The sequence below is a fragment of the Anguilla anguilla genome, chromosome 6 (assembly GCF_013347855.1).
Source record: "Anguilla anguilla isolate fAngAng1 chromosome 6, fAngAng1.pri, whole genome shotgun sequence".
NCBI lineage: Eukaryota > Metazoa > Chordata > Actinopteri > Anguilliformes > Anguillidae > Anguilla > Anguilla anguilla.
Window position 1 is genome coordinate 46,779,914 of NC_049206.1, and position 19,746 is coordinate 46,799,659.

General features: G+C 42.8%; 2 protein-coding genes across 2 annotated transcripts; one reads left to right on the forward strand and one right to left on the reverse strand.

Annotated features, from left to right (window-relative positions):
• Positions 1 to 1,050: 1,050 nt before the first annotated feature.
• itgb1bp1 (integrin beta 1 binding protein 1) lies at positions 1,051 to 5,078 on the reverse strand. Its single transcript, XM_035421135.1, has 7 exons — positions 4,954 to 5,078; positions 3,621 to 3,740; positions 3,259 to 3,337; positions 2,873 to 3,003; positions 1,967 to 2,059; positions 1,352 to 1,501; positions 1,051 to 1,219 (listed from the first exon to the last, which is right to left on the reverse strand). The coding sequence occupies exons 2-7, from the start codon at positions 3,690 to 3,692 to the stop codon at positions 1,145 to 1,147; spliced, it is 600 nt and encodes a 199-aa protein (XP_035277026.1). The 5' UTR covers positions 3,693 to 3,740; positions 4,954 to 5,078; the 3' UTR covers positions 1,051 to 1,144.
• Positions 5,079 to 5,596: 518 nt separating this feature from the next.
• On the forward strand, positions 5,597 to 15,766 carry cpsf3 (cleavage and polyadenylation specific factor 3). Its single transcript, XM_035421134.1, has 18 exons — positions 5,597 to 5,776; positions 6,204 to 6,267; positions 6,359 to 6,456; positions 6,574 to 6,702; positions 7,120 to 7,297; positions 7,756 to 7,845; positions 8,285 to 8,435; positions 8,827 to 9,002; positions 9,382 to 9,540; positions 10,096 to 10,242; positions 10,472 to 10,624; positions 11,155 to 11,263; positions 11,374 to 11,472; positions 12,939 to 13,033; positions 13,391 to 13,478; positions 13,975 to 14,041; positions 14,474 to 14,570; positions 15,230 to 15,766. Exons 1-18 carry the CDS (start codon positions 5,706 to 5,708, stop codon positions 15,329 to 15,331), a joined length of 2,073 nt encoding a protein of 690 aa, XP_035277025.1. The 5' UTR covers positions 5,597 to 5,705; the 3' UTR covers positions 15,332 to 15,766.
• The last annotated feature ends 3,980 nt before the right edge of the window (positions 15,767 to 19,746 follow it).

The window sequence follows — 19,746 nt, forward strand, 5'->3', positions numbered from 1 at the left end:
TCGTACTCACCACTGAGACCAGAGGACAGCACTGGAGAGCAAAGGTTAGCAACAGGTCAGATAAACTGACCGCAAGACCAAGAGGTCAAAGAACCGCTAGGCTAATGTTTTGTGCCATTCTGGGAATAAGGTGTTCAGGGTTTCGTCGCAGTGCACTTGTTCAGAGAGCCGCAACTATGAATGTACTGGACTCCTGTCTGATTCCAGCCCCCGCTGTCTTTGTTTCAGTCTCCATTAAATCTGCTTCATTATAAATGGCATGTCACAGATAAACAGAACAATGAAGATTCACTTTATGTGATGCAATTGCAGAGGTCACAGTAAAACGGGGAGGATTCAGGAAAAATAAAATGAAACATAGCAATGTAAAGCACAAATAGCACAAAAGACCCACTCCCTACAGAAAAACAAGAACTACAACTGCCATTTAAATTAAACACCGTACTTTATTGTACCGCATATGTGGTCCATCCCATCTGGACCAATGAGTTGGGCATGTAAGAAAAGAGGTAATAGGGCACTGGGCTGTCAAAGTATTTCTGTTTCCCATAATGCACTGAGTATGAAATAGGAAAGGGGGTTCCAGCATGAGTGTTTAAGAACCCCTCAGAAACAGTCTTGTCATCACATGACCCAACGTTAACACTGAAGTTAATGTTTAACAATGCTTATTGCGATCCTCCTGTTTCCATCTGTTGTGATTGGCAAGAGGGACGATGACACACATGAAGACTGATTGCTTCCCGTCTGAACTCTGAAGTTGGGTCATGTGGTTGAGCGACTGCTCCTCTTTGACAGCATCTTTGTGCTCTGTGGTGTACCACTGTTTTGTCCTTCCATTGAGAGTTAATGGGAGTCTGCTGCAGGTCCAAGGCAGCCAATAAGCAGCCAACTGTTCCTCCAGAAACCTTACAAATACCAGGTAGCACTCATACATACATACACAAACCATGCACTGTTCACAAACAGAACATTAAATTAGATGCAATTAGATTAAAAACAGTACAAAAGTCCTTGTACGTGGTGATGGTGATCCCCCCTCCTCCCCCCCCCCCCCCCCCCCCACATGGCTCAGCTGATGGCAGTGGTGCATTGCATGCTGGGTACCGGCCTGGCTCACAGCAGAATCTCCGCCAAGCTGGCCTCAGGACTTGGCGTCTGTCGCCAGCACAGAGTCGAAGGCTGCAGACAGCACCTTGCAGATGGCTTGTGCTTGCTCCTGAGACAGAAACACACGCATTAGCCTGGATTCCTGTGTGCCAGGCACCTTCCATTTACAAAGTCTGTGTGTGTGTGTGTGTGTGTGTGTGTGTGTGTGTGTCGGTTTGCTACTGTGTTGTGACACACTCACGGAGTTGCTGCACTGGTACACCCAGATACTGCAGTCCTGCTGCTCGGGGTTGGTGGTCTTCAACGCCAGCAGGTTCCTGCCGGCTCCCAGCCCGTCTTCATAGCACAGCATGCGGACCACTAGGTAGAGAGGGTGCCTATGCAGCACCTCCTGCGGGCCGAAAGAAATTAGCAACGTGGTGATGTCTGTCGTTCTTTCTCCATTTTTACCCCTAATCTGGAATACCCAAAGCAGGAGCCGTGGCCATCACTGCAATGTCCTCTGTGAATTTGAGAGGACGAGGACTAGCGTGCAAAACCGTGTGTGACGTCAGCTGGAAACTTCTTTCCCACTCTGCAATCCGCTATCTGCGCCACCCAGCTATGGCCAGAGATCATGTCTTCTCCTTAAAAAGGACTGCTATTATTTATACACTCAGTTATTTCTATTATATCTTCAGTTATTTAAAAATGAGAATACCGATCTTAATTTTCCTCTATATAAGACCAGCATGTGACCGTGAAAAGACTGTAGCTCTGTGCCTTCAAGGTTAAGCCACATTCAGAAGAACCTTCATAGAGAGAGTTGGCCCTCTCTCTATGAAGCTGTGGCGATGGTGTAGGTGGAGGGACTCACACACTGGTCGGAGGAAGCCACTCTGATTCCATACTTGGACACCGCGAGGACCAGCTCCTGATCTGCAGCCACGAACGGCAGCTTTCCTTCTTGCTTTGAGGAGGAGCAGAAATTTCAAAAAAATAATTCAATGGGAGGCAACACTGACAATTACACAATCACAGAATTACACAAAAAACATGGAATATGCAACAGAATATGCATTTGTGTAAAGTGAAAACTAACAGTGCACAGATTAGTCAATTATTAAATGTTGCTTCAAAACGGTATACTTTCTCATTTAAGTTATGGGCTATGAAAATCTACAAAATCAAGGGTGCACATTGATGGCATAATCATTTCAGGATTATGTGCCAACTTGGCTCTTAACCATTTAGTTAGGTCAACTGTATCTTGTACATTTTTTAAGTAAACGTTTCTGTTAACATTGAATCAGTACTGCCATATAGCCTTCAGCTGTTTATAAAACTAATCCAGGGTAACTGGTTAGAGCAAAAACCAACATATACAGAAGCCCTCCATGACTAGAGTTATACAGCCCTTTACTAAATGAATAAACAATCATTATTAGCAGCTCACTGTCAATGACAATTACTGTTACTTCAATTAACTCAGTGGCATTTTCCCCCATTACTTGTCTCAGTGTCATCACAGAAAAGCACTCAATTCTAATGTCTCGATTTATTACAGAATAAACAGTCAAATTTTTGCATCATCAAAATTTTAATTATGAAGCATGAATTCAAATTAAGCTGCTTTGCTTGTGTTAAGCACTATAATTTGGACAACTTTGCCTTTCATATTCGATGGAAAACAGACCTGTTGAAAGTTGTGTTGTCGATTGCTTAGGATAAAAGCATCTGCCAAATAAACGTAATGCAATGTAATGTAAGTCTTGGCGCTCACCTGTGCAGTGTCTATATAGCTAATCAAGTCTGGGGGCTCCAGCAGTGACTTGCACATCTCGAACGGCAGCTTCTCTATGGACCCCAAATACTTCACCTTGAACTCGGCACATGTGTCCAAGGTGCTGTTGCCTGTGGTTAAGGTGAGAAGCAACAAGTGGTTATTACTTGACCGACTAAATTCTTCACCACAGAAGTTCTACTTCACAGAGACAACCTGACTTGTCACCATCACATCCCATAATTTTACTCTTTTATAGGTCATGAAAATACAACTACTGTAAAATTATTGGGAACCAAGACCATAAACTACGTTAACACACTTTGAACGAACAAGCAGAACTGAGCCTCACTGTGATTTGCAGTCCTTGGGCCTACAGTACTGACCTGAGCTCTTCGTTGAGTCTGTGTCAAGACTGGCAACCGTGCTGGACCTGGACAGGCCACCCAAACTGGAGTCTACAGACTAAAACAGCGGTGAGACAAACCATGAGTTACACACAGCCAGGAACCTGATTCCTTGTGCTTTTATATTTATGACATGGACAGTGACCAATTTTGGATTTATTTAGCCTATATCAATCTACACTGTAATCAATTATATAAAATGTTGGGAAAGTTTTTGTGCCTGTGTCCTGAATCCTTTGGCCTGGTGGACTGTAAAGTCTGATATATCTGAAACCAGTCTAAATGTGTTAACTGCTGTGGCTTAAAACCCTTCGGGTAAAGGTCACTCTGAAAGCTCCCACCTTGCTCTTGGTGCTGATCTCACTGCTCTGTGAGCTGCTGCTGCTGTGACGCTTCTTCACCTTCCGGAACATTCTTCACCATGACGACGGACACTTCAGCTCTCCAGTAAGGAAAAGAATCTTGCAGACAGTCAAGAAACATTAAATGTCATCCCAAGCAGGAGTTAGAAACATTAATCTCTGAACTAGTACAAGTGCAGGTAGGGAGCAGGTTTTGAAAGTATAAACAGGAAATTGCTCTATTACAGTGGTTCTCAACCGTTCTACCCACAAGGCCCTCCTTGGAAATATTCTAGCCCTCCCACAAGAGACATGATAACCTGTCTGTTATGAATAGGCATCTCAAGTTGCCTGATAATAATGACACATCCTGTGATCGCTCTCACACACCACCAGTTCCAGTGGTACCAAATCTAGAGGTATTTAGATGCCAAGTGATATTAAAATGTAAAGTTTATATTCTCAACCAAATGGTTACAATGCAGTATGATACATGTGTCACCAAATGTGCAAAAAGTTCTGATAACTTGCCAAAAAAAAAAATATATAGGGTAATCTAGTGACTGCTCTGGTAGCTACAGAGCATGTATTTCAAAGTCTGTTCACCTTGTTTCAGTGTAGTTCAAAGCTTATTTTCAAAAAGTCTATGATTACATATGTATGCATTTACATAAGAACAAGAATCCTTGGATCTCTTTAATCATGACACTTCTATCCAGGATCTTCATCTGCGCAAAAACATGCAAAACAAACGGCAGTGCAGGTGATTATGTTGGTGGTCCCTGACTGTAATGAGGAGTCAGCTATTCTACGTGCCCAGCCACCCCCACTTTCAGTTTTGGACTCCACTGCCTTTTGTCAGAAAGTAACTGGCAAGCAAATATATATATTTTAAACACGAGACTCATGCATACGTAAGGTTTAACAGTTCCTTTAACTTGAAGATGTCTAAACATATAGCAAGCTTGCTGTAGTGTCACAAGTTTACGTAGCTTTCGAAATACCCACAAAGCATACTAGCACTTCCAACCGTAGCACGCACAATGACTTGCGCTTGCCACAAAGGGTCCCGTACTGAGACTCGTGTGTTCACTGATCCCCATTGTCGCGAACTTGTTAATTAGCTAAACATCCGAAGCGCGAGTAACGGAAACCCGTTGCTAGGCTAAACATTGCACCCCACCCACTCCTAGTTTCATTCCTTAAAAAAAATCCACACATCCCCTTGATTCATTGACATAAAAATAATCCGCATTCCGGACGCTTCACTTCATAAAATGGCAGCTACACAGGGACAGTTTGACAATCTCACTCGCATCTTTACGGGGCATACCTCTTTATGTTTTCGCTTTGTGTCAGTTTAATGGCTGTAACTGAGGTGTAACTTCTGCCAAGCGACAGTATCCGGTTCTTTCTGTTTTGGCGAGACTCGATTTCAGGCACTTCACTTCCTTTGCAGCTCCACCTCAACAGTTTAAAGGAGACGTAGCCAAACCAGAAGTTACTTGAAGTTGTTCTAAATGTATTACAAGTTGTTCAAATAACGTGTGCTGACAATAATATATCATATAAGCCTATAATATCATCCTAAAGCCAGGCATATTTGTCTCCTGTAGGGGACATGAGTCTCTGGTAGGCTAATTAATCTCGCGTATTCTGCTATGCTGAAACCAGCACTACAGGGGACATTTAATAAAAATGAAATAAATTATTATTATATTATTATTAATAATATTGTGCAAACCTTTTATTTTTTTTCTTAGGACGATATCGACACATGCAGGCTACCATAATACATAAAGACAGAATATATACATAATATGTGAACATATTTCTTAAAGTATTATGTTTTTTTTTTTAAATACAGTAAAATAAAACATGTCAAATAAATAAATAAATAAGATCGTATCATCTCAGAACTACTTACTGCAGCTCTGTGTTTTGTTTCCTCGTCGGCCGTATGTATTTTGAGGGACCGGAAGTTCGTCCTTTGAACTTCGCTCAATGGAGTTTAGTTTTGAGTTAAGCAATGTGTGATTTTGTGCACCGTTAAGTTATAAAATACATTTGTTATAGCTATCCATTATGGCTGCAAAGCGTAAAGCGGATATATCAGTCCCTGCAGAGGAAAGTGACCAATTACTTATCAGACCTCTGTAAGTCTTCCCTCCGTGTTCCCGTTGAAGAGAAGATGAATAAGTGAATGACTAGTGTAACGGTAGCTAACACAGCTAGCTACGTATGTTGCAATTGATGACTGGCTTGTGGAGAATGATTCATTTGAGTGGATTTTAAAAGTTGAACTGAGCGTCTGTACTAGCTAACTACTTCACTGTATGGGAGGCTGGCTTAGGCTGGCTTTTTTTCTGAAAGCTAGGTGACATTAGCCAGTGAGCTCCTCTGAGTTTATGAAGTTTCGATTGCCATGGGAATTAATGCGCACTTTTGTTAACGTTGTTAGTACATGCCATTAGAGATGACAGGGCAGTTTGTACGTCAGTTAGTTATATTTACTGTGAACATTTCTAGCGCTGGTCATTACTAAAATTGGGTGGCGCTATTCTGTGCTTCGTTTACTGACAGTGGAGCCGGACAGGAGGTGGGAAGGTCATGCATCATCTTGGAATTCAAGGGACGGAAAATAATGGTAGGCACTGTGCTCTAATAATTATTCTCGCCCACACGCACTGTCTTTGTATTTTCAGTTTTGTGAAAGCCCCTTTCGTTAATCTCTGCAGCTGGACTGTGGCATCCACCCGGGTCTGGAGGGCATGGATGCTCTTCCCTACATAGACTTGATCGATCCAGCCGAGATCGATCTGCTTCTAATCAGCCAGTGAGTGTCCTTTGCGCTTGTCGTCATCCGTTACCTGTCATATGTTTTTGAAGCATGGATTGTGAACATGCACCAAAACCATGGACACAAGGAGTGACCTTATCGGTTCTTTTGCAGTTTCCATTTGGATCATTGTGGTGCTCTACCTTGGTTTCTTCAGAAGACAAGCTTCAAAGGAAGAACCTTTATGACACATGCTACCAAAGCTATCTATCGTTGGCTGTTATCAGATTATGTCAAAGTCAGGTGGGTGCATGCTTTTTTTTGTAGTATGTTGATATTGAAACATATTCTACTTCTTTCAGGTGCTTATTTAAATGGCAACATAGAAATGTGTAGCCTTATGAAAAATGTATAATCTAAGCACTGAACCAGATATGCCAATATGCCAAATGAAAAAAATGGCATAGGAGGGTGCATTCGATTGGCAGATTGTTTGAACTACATAATTTTTCATGCACATGTGTTTCAATTGTAAGTTCGGTTTTAATTGGATTTTTATGAATGTAAAGATTGTTAATTTATTAATTGGACATTAAGTACACATTAATTGTTACATACTATCAAAACAGGGGCTATATTGTGTAATTAGCATTCAGTAATTTTCATTGTCATGGTTTCACTGTTTATGCTGACCCTGATGTTTGTCCTCTCCGTTTGCAGTAACATTTCAGCAGATGACATGCTCTACACCGAGACCGATCTGGAGGAAAGCATGGACAAGATCGAGACCATCAACTTCCACGAGGTGAAGGAGGTGGCCGGCATCAAGTTCTGGTGTTACCACGCCGGTCATGTGCTGGGGGCCGCCATGTTCATGATCGAGATCGCCGGAGTGAAAGTGAGTGCGCAGAATTCCCTGCTTAACCCATGCACTGCTCTACGAGCGTCCAGTTTGATTAATGCGCGGGTGCGCTTCCGCTTGAGTTTTGCTGGTCAATATCTATGGTGCTGCATGTTCTCCAGGCTCTTGGTAGGAAGAACGTTGATAACACTGTTTATATTCTGTGTTGTTGTGTGTCGCTGATAAGAAAACCACTTCAATAAATAAAATTCTCCTTCGAAATTTTCTAACAAGTGGTTGCTGTTCTTTCTAATCGAAGAATTAGGCCAGCTTTTGCACAAGCAGCCTAGTGGCATGCAGCTGTATTTTACAGTGAACCCAAGACATTATGTCATAGGTAGGGTTGGAAAAATCAATTATTCATACAGGAATCTAGTGCGTTGGAATAAGCATGATCTCTGTGTTCTCCTTGTCTGTTTCCCCTTCCTTCTTCCTGTTTATCTCCTGCCCCACAGCTGCTCTACACTGGGGACTTCTCCCGCCAGGAGGACAGGCACTTGATGGCAGCCGAGATCCCCAGTGTCAAACCTGACATCCTCATCATTGTGAGTGATGTGCGGCTCTGATGCATCTCAACAGTACTGCCAGACGCGGATCGTTTTGGAGGGAAAGAGTCCTGCATACAAAAGCACAATGCGGGGTTGAGATAGAGGAGCGATGTGTTGTTGTCCTTGCTGTTGGCATTTGTGCAAGCTCAGCGTGTACAACCTTGTAGATGCGATAAATTTTAAATATGTCACAGGCATATTGCTTGGAAATTTTAAGAAAGTTTTAAACTTTGTCATAGGAAACTGCTGTCTTGTTGGGTTCTGCATTTAGGTATGGTTGTCAAATTGGTTGTCATGTCCGTCTTATAGTAATACCATGTCAAGATTTGCAGTGGGCAGATGAAATGGTCTTGTTTATCTATGGTTTGAGGGGTTATCATTCTTATTGGTATGCAGAGGTTAGCATTAAGCCTGGTCGTGTGTCCTCTTTTCCCAGGAGTCTACATACGGCACACACATCCACGAGAAGAGAGAGGAGAGGGAGGCTCGCTTCTGCAACACGGTGCACGACATAGTGAACCGGGAAGGCCGCTGCCTGATCCCTGTGTTCGCCTTGGGGAGAGCCCAGGAGCTGCTGCTCATTCTGGGTAAAGAAATCCACACCGCCTCCCTGTGTCTCAGCCAGTCTGATCCAATTTTTGAACCAACATTCATAAAGTAGCTTTGAAACTATCCTGACACTTAGCAGAGGGGATTAAGTGAAAATGGTCATAAGGGGTAATATCAGCTAAAGTATGGCTCATTTATTTTGGGAGCAAAGATGCAAAATGCATTTTGAGGAAATAATCATTTTTGTTGCTTATTTTGCACAATCAATGTCTGAGATGGATTATAAAGGACTTTTTTTCTGACTCTGGCATTTGTTTTAATCATCCTTGGTTGCAAATGCATGAGTTCAAATGCCTGGGTGAGATGTTTTACCGTATATTATATAGAACTGGAGTCAGGTTGGAATCCCCATGTTTGTTCCTGTCACAGACGAGTACTGGCAGAACCACCCCGAGCTCCACGACATTCCCATCTACTACGCCTCCTCCCTGGCGAAGAAGTGCATGGCGGTGTACCAGACCTACGTCAACGCCATGAACGACAAAATCCGCAAGGCCATCAACATCAACAACCCCTTCGTCTTCAAGCACATCAGCAACCTCAAGGTGGGAGAAAACCGCCGCGAGCAACCATGTCCTTCCTTCATACGCGTGTCTCAGAGAAGGTACTCAGAAAAATGTCCAGGGTTAATTCAACTCGTAACAGGTTAATTCAGTTCTTAACAGTGTTCATTCAACTGTAACATTGTTAATTGAACTCTAACATTGTTAATTTAACTCTAATATTGTTAATTCAACTCTTTACAGTGTTAATTTAAATCTTAATAGCGTTAATTCAATTCTTAACAGTGTTAATTCAGCTCTTAACAGATAACATTTGGTCCCACATTCCAGAGTTAACACAGGTAGAGTTGAATTAGCACTGGACGTTTTACCGCGTAGCGGCAGATCTGGTGACTCTGTATCTGCGTCTTGCCCTGCCCAGAGCATGGACCACTTCGACGACATCGGCCCCAGCGTGGTGATGGCGTCCCCGGGGATGATGCAGAGCGGCCTGTCCCGGGAGCTCTTTGAGAGCTGGTGCACCGATAAGAGGAACGGCGTCATCATTGCCGGGTACTGCGTGGAGGGGACCCTCGCCAAGGTGAGCTAGAGCATGCCTCTGCAGGTTAGCAGGACAACAATACTGATCTAGGGCACTTTTGGAGTACATTGCATAGATAATACATTAGTTAATTACATAACTGGGTCTGAGGTCACACCTGCGGTAACCCATGAAACTGAGTTACGCAAGAGGTGAGAACAGTGTGTCATTTGGGTTTTGTGCACTATTGTTGAATGGAGAGTGAAGTTGCCAGCGGATGTTGCCACTCATGCCTATGGACAGGCCACGCCCTCCTGGTTTTTGATTGGATATTTTGTAATAATTTCCTCCATAGGTGCTTCAGGCTATGCCGACTTAACAAGGCAATCAATTTTCACCATGTAATTCATTCATGGTAATCCTACTAAAGACTTTACGACAGTCTGCAATGGCTGAAAAATGTCTATGGCTGTTCTACTCCACCCCAGTACCCCCACCCCGTCTTCCAGTACGTCTGACACATTTCAGTTGCGTGTGGGTCTTCACATTGGTTGTGACAGCATCATGTGACCGTGCGCGACGATGCCGTTGGGTTGGCTTGTGTGTTCCGCGCAGCACATCATGTCCGAGCCGGAGGAGATCACCACCATGTCGGGCCAGAAGCTGCAGCTGAAGATGTCCGTGGACTACATCTCCTTCTCAGCCCACACGGACTACCAGCAGACCAGCGAGTTCATCCGCGCGCTCAAGCCGCCGCACGTGGTAACTGCCCCCCTGTGGGCCTCTCTTCCCCTGAAATAAGAAAAGCAATTCTCGCACATTTACGGCTAGTTGGTTTTAAGTCTGGACAGAACCCATCCCACAGTCTGTGACCTTGGGCATATTTTTTTTTAAACGTCCTTTGTTCGATAAACGATAAACTTGTTCCGATAGACGGTGTAAGTAGCGCGCGGGTGTTTCGCGTTGTTCCTGACGCCCTTATTTTGGGCAGATCCTGGTGCACGGGGAGCAGAACGAGATGGCCCGCCTGAAGGCGGCGCTGATCCGGGAGTACGAGGACAACGACGAGGTGCACATCGAGGTGCACAACCCCCGCAACACGGAGGCCGTCACCCTCAACTTCAGAGGGGAGAAGCTGGCCAAGGTGAGCGCCCCGCGCTGGCGTCGCTGCCTTGGAAACGCGTGTGAGCTGATCCAGGATCAGTATCCAGGATCAGGGGAGAGCGGTACGCCCTCGGCTAGAACTGATCCAGGATTTGGGTCGTGGTAGAATTGGAGCAGGAATGGTTTGTTTGACATTTCATAGAACCTGCGTCTGCCTCCACTGAGAACATGAGGTGGTTGTCTGTACTTGGCCTTTGTTTTCAATGACAGATGAAAGGCTATTTTAAAAATGAAGGTGTTTGAATTGTTACGCCAACGAAAGAGCCAGTAGACCGAGTGATTATTTTTTTTGATATGCAAATGAGGTGCTTTAAATGAGGATTATTATGCTATATTTGCAGTGTTACTACATTTCTGATATGATGTGAGACACGTGAATGCAGATTGGATATCAGCCCGTGCAGTTGTGTCTGTATGTTCTTAATTGTGTGTGTGTGTGCGTGTGTGGCTGCATATGTGTGTGTGTGTGTGCGTGTGTGTGCTTGCTGTGTCTCCTGGTTTCCTCTGTAGGTGATGGGCTCCCTGGCCGATAAGAAGTGCGCGCAGGGCCAGAGAGTGTCCGGCATTCTGGTGAAGCGGAACTTCAGCTACCACATCCTCACCCCCTCCGATCTGTCCAGTAAGCCCCTGTTCACGAGACCCGGGTCTTCGCTGACGTCGTGTGGATTTCGGCCCTCACTGAAATGAGCCCTGACCTCTCGCCTCTCCCCCTCCCTCCCTGTCTCTCAGATTACACAGACCTGGCCATGAGCACCGTCAAGCAGACCCAGGCCATCCCCTTCACCGGCCCCTTCTCCCTGCTGGTCAACCAGCTGCGCAGTCTGGCTGGTGGGTGAGCGCCACAAGAACTGTATCACAAAATGTTAATGTGGAGACACTATCAACAGTATCACCATGTTAATATAGAGTCACTATCACAGTATCACCATGTTAATATAGAGTCATTATCAACAGTATCACCATGTTAATATAGAGTCACTATCAACTATATCAACATGTTAATATAGAGTCACTATCAACTGTATCACCATGTTAATATAGAGTCACTATCAACAGTATCACCATGTTAATATAGAGTCACTATCAACAGTATCACCATGTTAATACAGAGTCATTAACAACAGTATTACCATGTTAATATGGAGTCAATTTCAACAGCATCACCATGTTAATATGGAGTCACTAACAACAATATCACCATGTTAATATAGAGTCATTATCAACAGTATCACCATGTTAATATAATATGGAGTCACTATCACAGTTTCACCATGTTAATATAGCGTCACTAACAACAGCATCACCATGTTAATATGGAGTCACTAACAACAATATCATGTTAATATGGAGTCACTATCAACAGTATCACCATGTTAATATAGAGTCATTATCAACAGTATCACCATGTTAATATAGAGTCACTGTCAACAGTATCACCATGTTAATATGGAGTCACTATCAACAGTGTCACCATGTTAATATGGAGTCACTATCACAATATCACCATGTTAATGTGGAGTCACTAACAACAGTATCACCATGTTAATATGGAGTCATTAACAACAGTATTGCCATGTTAATATAGAGTCATTATCAACAGTATCACCATGTTAATATGGAGTCACTATCAACAGTATCACCATGTTAATATAGCGTCACTAACAACAGTGTCGCCATGTTAATATGGAGTCACTATCAACAGTATCACCATGTTAATATAGAGTCATTATCAACAGTATCACCATGTTAATATGGAGTCACTATCACAGTATCACCATGTTAATATGGAGTCACTATCAACAGTATCACCATGTTAATATAGAGTCATTATCAACAGTATCACCATGTTAATATAGAGTCACTGTCAACAGTATCACCATGTTAATATGGAGTCACTATCAACAGTGTCACCATGTTAATGTGGAGTCACTAACAACAGTATCACCATGTTAATATGGAGTCATTAACAACAGTATTGCCATGTTAATATGGAGTCAGTATCAACAGTATCACTATGTTAATATGGAGTCACTAACAACAATATCACAATGTTAATATAGAGTCATTATCAACAGTATCACCATGTTAATATAGCGTCACTAACAACAGTATCACCATGTTAACATGGAGATACTATCAATGTGCATGTCACTTGCATGCCAGAGTGAGTTTGTGATGTTTAACAGAGACTGCATCCCCCTTGGCATTCAGTTTGACATCCCCGGTCTAGATGGAGATAAGCGGCCCTGCTTGCTGTGCGCTTTAGCATGACATTTCTGCATGCTCTTCCACAGGAGACGTGGAGGAGTTGGAAAATACGGACAAGACCACCCTGAAGATCTTCAAGAACATCACACTGGTTCATGAAGTGGGGATGGTCATGCTGGAGGTGAGAGCAGTCTGTGGTTTATGTGTTTGTACGTTTCTTTCTGTCTGTCTGTCTCTCACCTGTTTAAACCTTTAAGTTGAGATCACATTCAATTAGAATGATCATAACTGAACATTCCAATGCTGATGTAACAATCACTGCAGTCACTACTGGTAATTGAAAGTTCTAGAAAACTGATTTTTGAAAAACATTCTAAAAAAACACTCTTCAAAGGCTTAAGATGTAGGCAATGTACATGCCATTTTTTATGGTCAAGGTGTTTGCCTAAGCATTTTGGGTAGCCCCAAATGTGGCAGTAGTTTAAACTGCCTAGCGATGAAAAGGCGTATTGATTCATTTATTTGTTTCTTCTTGCAGTGGATCGCCAACCCTCTAAACGACATGTATGCTGACGCTGTCACCACTGTGGTCCTGGAAGTCCAGTCCAACCCAAAAGCCCAGAAAGGTCAGGACTGCGATCCATTTTAAACTATCAAATACAGTAGCCTATATAAGTTGGTACAGAATACAAAGATGACCGTATAGCAATGTTTCACCTTAAAAATTATACAGATGAAAACTTTTAAAGGCCATTCACCCAAAAATGAAATTGGAGCACTCTGATAATAAAGGGGACTACCAGGCATAAAGAAATTTCTTCTGTAACTTGAAGCTCGGGATCCTGCTAATGTTTGGATGCCACTGGCATTAGCTACTGTCCTGCAGTTACAGGACAGCAGGGAACTTTTGTAGTACCCATAATTGTCCACTCCTGTTTTTTCTAGAGAAGGTTAGGGAGGCAAATCTATTTTGAGAATCATTTCATGGTTAGTTTATCAATTCGTTTTTCAGAGAGCATCTAAATGCAGCCTTACAAAAATATATACAGGTGCAGTGTTGGTTCAGAGAGTATTCCTAGCGCTCGCATGGTCTAGGCTAAGCTGTTTCTTCCCTTCCTACAGTCATGAGCTCCAGTGAAGAGGCGATGGACATGGATGTTTACCGGAAGAGGCTAGAACTTATGCTGCAGTAAGTACAACTCCCCGTGCAAGTGTTTTTTTTTTTATTAGCCTAAATATTGATTGATCAACATATGTGTGTGGATATGGCGATAAAGGCTGCCAAAGGATAAATGGACTGGATATATGGATCAGACCTGCTTTGGTGCTTTTAACTGTACCACCTTAATTAATCACATATAGTGATAGGATTTTCAATCTCAATTGATAGAACATGGTGATACTCCAGATTTTTCTAGAAGTAGGACTCTGTACTAAGTTAACCCCATTGGTGAATGCCACAGTTTTTGCTTCCAGTAATGCTTGGAATGGCTAAAACTGCTAAGCATTGGGAGTGCTGGTTCCATCTCTGAAATATCAGAGGAGATAACTCTTTAAGTGAAGGTGTACTTTCCACCTCTAGGAAGTGCATAATTTTATTAACAATCTCATTTCACCCCAGGGACATGTTTGGAGAAGACTGCGTGGATTTCAAAGATGAGAAGAACATTTCAGTGACGGTGGACGGGAAGACTGCCTACATCTGCCTGGAAACTCGGGTGAGCTGCCAGTCCCGACACACCTGGCCTCCCCTCTCCATCTTTACCCATGACTCTGTTCTTCATGTACCAAAGATGCCATCCGTTTATTATTGTATGGCTTTAGACATAACAGAATTCACGAGTACCCCTCCAAACAAGACAGCCTATTAACAATTGGTTCTGAACCGACTTGCGCTCTGTGCAGTACAAAGCAAAGATGTTTTGACTTATGTGGTGTTTTTTAGGCAACAGTTGCAATTATAGTGAAGGGGGAGTTACCTCTAATGTATAGCACCCATCTGGGTGATGCACGGCAGCCATTTTGCACCAGAATGCTCTGCACTCATCAGATGAGGTGGAGGGAGATGGTCGTATATCAAAGCAGTATAAAACAAGGTTGTGTTCAAAGTAACAAATTTGTCACATAATATTGATAACTGACACTGTTCAGTTGCTTAGCACTAGGATTCATCTGAGCTATCCTAAAACACATTATTTATTATTCACTTCTATAACTGTATTTTAACTACTAAAGTGCTTAAGATTCCAGCTGTGGTCCACATAGCACAGCTTTCAGTCCTGAGTTTCAGAGGTTCACTGTGTGTGTGTGTGTGTGTGTGTGTGAGCTTATGCCACTGTGAGCATCTCCACTGATGAGCACCATTACTCCGTCACAGAACGTGGACTACGAGGAGGGCAGCGCTGACGACGAGTCTCTGAAGGAGATGGTGGAGCTGGCCGTCCAGCGGCTCTATGACGCCCTCAACCCTACACTCTGAGGAACTACATGTCCCAGAGTACCTAGCTCCTGACCCCCAATGGCACCGCCCCCCAGCCATGTGAAGTGCAGGTTAGACAGAGCTGCACAGGAAAGGAGGCAGTGTCAACATTTACCCTAGTCAGTGGCTCTTTCTGATGTTGAAAGTCCACAAAGAAGTTAATTTTGTATTGCAATTTTTTTTTTCTACTAGAACCTGCTCAATAGTCTTTTCAAATGCAATGAATTGAAATTGTCCTTTGCTATCTGTCTGATGTAAGTAAACAATAATTCCGGAGCTGGAAATGAATGTTCTGGAACATTCTCATGTTGTGAAGGGGTGTGGAGTGTGAAGTGATCAAGGAGAAGTTTGCTTTTGTACGGTATTTGTGTAAATTTTGACATTGTATTTCAAGTATGTGAATGTAATAAATGAGCATTCATAAAGTCTTAAGTACTTTTGAGGTTACATTTATTCTTTACTTGCCCATTAACTGTAATTGTGATTTTAGTGATTTAGTTTGACTCTTTTGTGGCATTTTGAACAGATTTTTCCAAGCAGTTTCAAGTAATGTAATTTACATTAACTTTTTGAAATATATATTTTTATTGTTCAGATAGCTATGTTTTCATTAGCCGAACATTTGTTTTTTCCAGTAGGATGAGAAAAAACTTTCATGGTCAAAACCCCCAAAAATATGGTCTTACATACTCATACATTTTGTTGTTCAGAGATTGGTAATTTGTACATTGTAGGCATTTTAAAATTGTATAGGACCCATCTAATTAAAATAAAATGTTTTATATGTAGATGTGGCTGAACCCTGAGGCCTTGAGTTTCTATAGATAAAATTTTAGGAAATAAAAGCACAGAAGCAACACTGAGGGTATATAAAAAATTTAATAACAGAGAGACATTTTGAGTTAATACAAGTCATAAACAATTATAAACATAGATGACACATAAGAGGTAACAGGTCATCTGAGAGTGGTTTTGATAACTTGGTTTTTGACCTCACATTGACAACAGGTTTCTGAAAGCTCTCTGATCAGAACCTGAGGACGTTCCAACACTATGGCGCACCATCACAAAACACTCGAAACAAAGTCCAGAAGCCTATTCACCTTCAGACTCCTCAAACTTACACTCGAACGAACCTGGTGAATATCCCTTTGTAACATCGCAACCAGTTTTATCACATTTTACCAAAATGTATGATGTTTGCTCAAAGAACTCTGTATTATACCTCCCTTAAAGTGCCCACAGTCAACAACAAAATGGTGGACATTACCACCATTCAATTGCACAACCACATAACTACACACGTCTGAAATGGACAGTAATTTTTGCGGGGTCAACGGTGATGGCAAAAGGTGTTAGTCGCTATCGTGAAGCTTTGTAGCGCCCAAGTGTCATGTGACTGAGAGCACTCCCAAGTGCAAGGCAGAAGAGCATTAATAACGAGTCAGTGTAAGAGGAGATATACATTTGTGCTGGACGGCATTTTCAGTTTATGAGCCCAGATCTATAAGGGCACAGCTCTAGCACCATCTGGCTCTGTTGGTTTCTCAAAAACAAGAAGACACATTTCATCCAATCCCCAAGAGCTAGGAGGCACATTTCAATTGATCCTCAACAACTACAAGACAGCTTAGTCCAGCAAGACCAGGGCTGTTTACACCTAATGTATTTCTTGAGTAAAAAAATTTTTTTTTAAAGGTGAGTAAAAGAGGACATATGCTAGCATACACCCAACAGCAGTGGTGTGTGTGTGTGTGTGTGTATACAGCGTGCCTTAGATATGGTATCTACATCATTACTGTACACATTGACAAACAGCAACACAACAAGATACAACATGGAGAAACAGGCAGCTGTTTTGTTTTTTTCCCCCCAAAAGGCAACATCTGGTGACATTATCTTATAGGCTAAAGACAGCCCTTCAGCAGCCTCACAGCTCATGAAATTCACTGGGGAGTGGAACTTGTTTTTCTGCATACAGTACATGTTCTTTGCTAACAAAGCATAAAAATCTAGTTCAGCTGACAGCAGTTGTGATTCATGACTAGGCTGTTATAAAAAGGCTTCACAGAAGTACAAGATCAATGGCTCATTTTAAACGTAAAAAAAGGACAGAAGGCCTGTTGGCTTCAAGACTAAATGTTCAGGAGATTTTTATAAAGCTTCTTTACTTTCTAAGCCTGTATCCTTATCAACGGCAAGTACAATGGCATCTATTAATAAAATCATTTCATAAAAATATTTTTAAAACCTGCATTTTAACTGAGGGTACAGACAAGTGCCTCAGTGGCACTGAAGAACATAATGTGTTTTCACTGTAGCAATGAGATTCCAGGCAGAACCCCTCAGATGACCACCTCCAGGAAATCAATGATTAGGTCACAGTCTAAAAAGGGTCATTCAGTCAGTTTTGCTCCAGCCTATTGATGACAACTTCATAATTACAACACCGGTCGGTTTAACTTCTCTGAAAAAAAGCTGATGCATTACAAAAAACCTACGGGATATAAATGCACAGACATAGCAACAGCTCTGTATAAAGTAGCGTGTGCCTGAAGGCACAAGAGATGGGGAGACCGCTTTGAGGAGCAGGCAGGAAAATGGCGTAAAAAGACCATGTGCAGGCGCCGTAAAAAGCGTCTCCCAGGTGGCCCATCCAGGTAAACCGCCGTCTTTGAGAGCGATTTAACTTCGAGATGCGCTCCGTGGTCATGAATTGACTGCGCTGGTGCCAACTGGGGCCAATACTTCCACAAACTGAAGTCGGATGGTCCGAATGTTCCCCAGCTCCAAAACGGAGGTGCCTGCGTCACATTTTATGAGCGGTGGCTGGCTCAGCGGACATGCGTGAAGTCCCATAATCCCCCTGGAAGACGTTGCACCGAAAGGGATGGGCTTACAAAATACAACCGGGCATTCAAAATTGGGAGTAAAGGTAAAAACAGAGGTTAAAAAAGCAAGTTAAGTGCCCCTATGCTGGTGAAGGCTTCACACGGGGAACTGTACATCGATACAGTTCTGCTGATTCTTCTGAAGGCTCTTCTTGGTAAAATGGCAGCGAAATTGGGAAATACAATACCAAAGACAATTTTTCGAGACAGAAGACATGCAAAGCTCCTCATTTTGCTCCTCATTTCCAAGAAGACATACTCCACTTCAAAATATGGACAAGAACCCAATGAACTTAAGTGGTTTTGGCTTCTTTTTAAAAGGGGGGCAGTATTGCAGTTGCTGGTATATATAAACAATAACTGACAACAAAAATCTGACCCATAAATAATTCCATCTGAGCAGTAGCTTAGAAAAAAATGAGCAAGGACACGAGAGCTTCCGGCAATATAAAACAGAGCGCCATCTCCACTTTAAGAGAAGACATACGGATGTGTCCTCAGCAGCCAATCAGTCAATTGCTTCTTCCCAGGTGAGCTGCTATTGCTAGAGGACAGTACTGCGAGCCTGTGGAACGTTGGCAACTGCCTGTTGCCATGACTACAGAGTGAGCTCCAATGAGGACACCGAATGCTGCCGGGCACCCGCTAAAATGCGATACACTAAATCTACTGACATGACACATCTCGTAGCTGCAGTCGCCCGCGTAACATTGCAAATCAAGCACCATGATTCGTTTAATTTGGCATCTGTTATCTGATATCGTGAGTTTCTAAAATCTCTCTACTCCTGTACATAAACATCTGCAGGTACATTAAAACCAGCAGCCCGTGTGCCGTACTCCAGCGGAAGTCCGGCCCTTTCTATTGTGTGGACTTTACCTCAGTGCTGTCAGCCCTCTCTCTGATCCTTTGTGTGTCTGTATGAGTGTGTGGAGACTGTGTATTTATGCATGCGTGTGTATATATGAGGACCTAATAGATGTGAGTGTGTGTGTGTGTGTGTGTGACTTTGTTTATGTTTGAGTATGTGTATATACAAGGAAGTAATAGGTCTGTATACGTATGTTTTTGTGTGCATGTGCACGTGTGTGTGTATGTGTGTGGGCATGACTGTGTCTATGTATGAATGCGTGTATATACATGGATATAATACATGTCTGTATATATGTTTTTGTCTGGAAGTGCAGGTGTGCGTATGAGAATATGTGTGCGTGCGTGTGAGTGAGAGAAAGAGTGTGTGTGTGTGTGTGTGTGTGTGTGCGTACATGTGTGTATGTGGGCTCAGCACTTGGTCTCCGTGCTGTTGATGTGCGTGTATGTGTGAGTGTGTGTGTGTGTGTGTCAGAGAGAGTGTGTGTGTGTGAGAGAGAGAATGTGTGAGTGTGTGTGTGTGTGTGAGAGAAAGTATGTGAGTGTGTGTATATGGGCTCTCAGCACTCGGTCTCCTTGCTGTTGATCCGCGCGTATGTGTGAGTGTGAGTGTGTGTGTGTGTGTGAGAGAGAGTGTGTGTGTGTGTGTGTGTG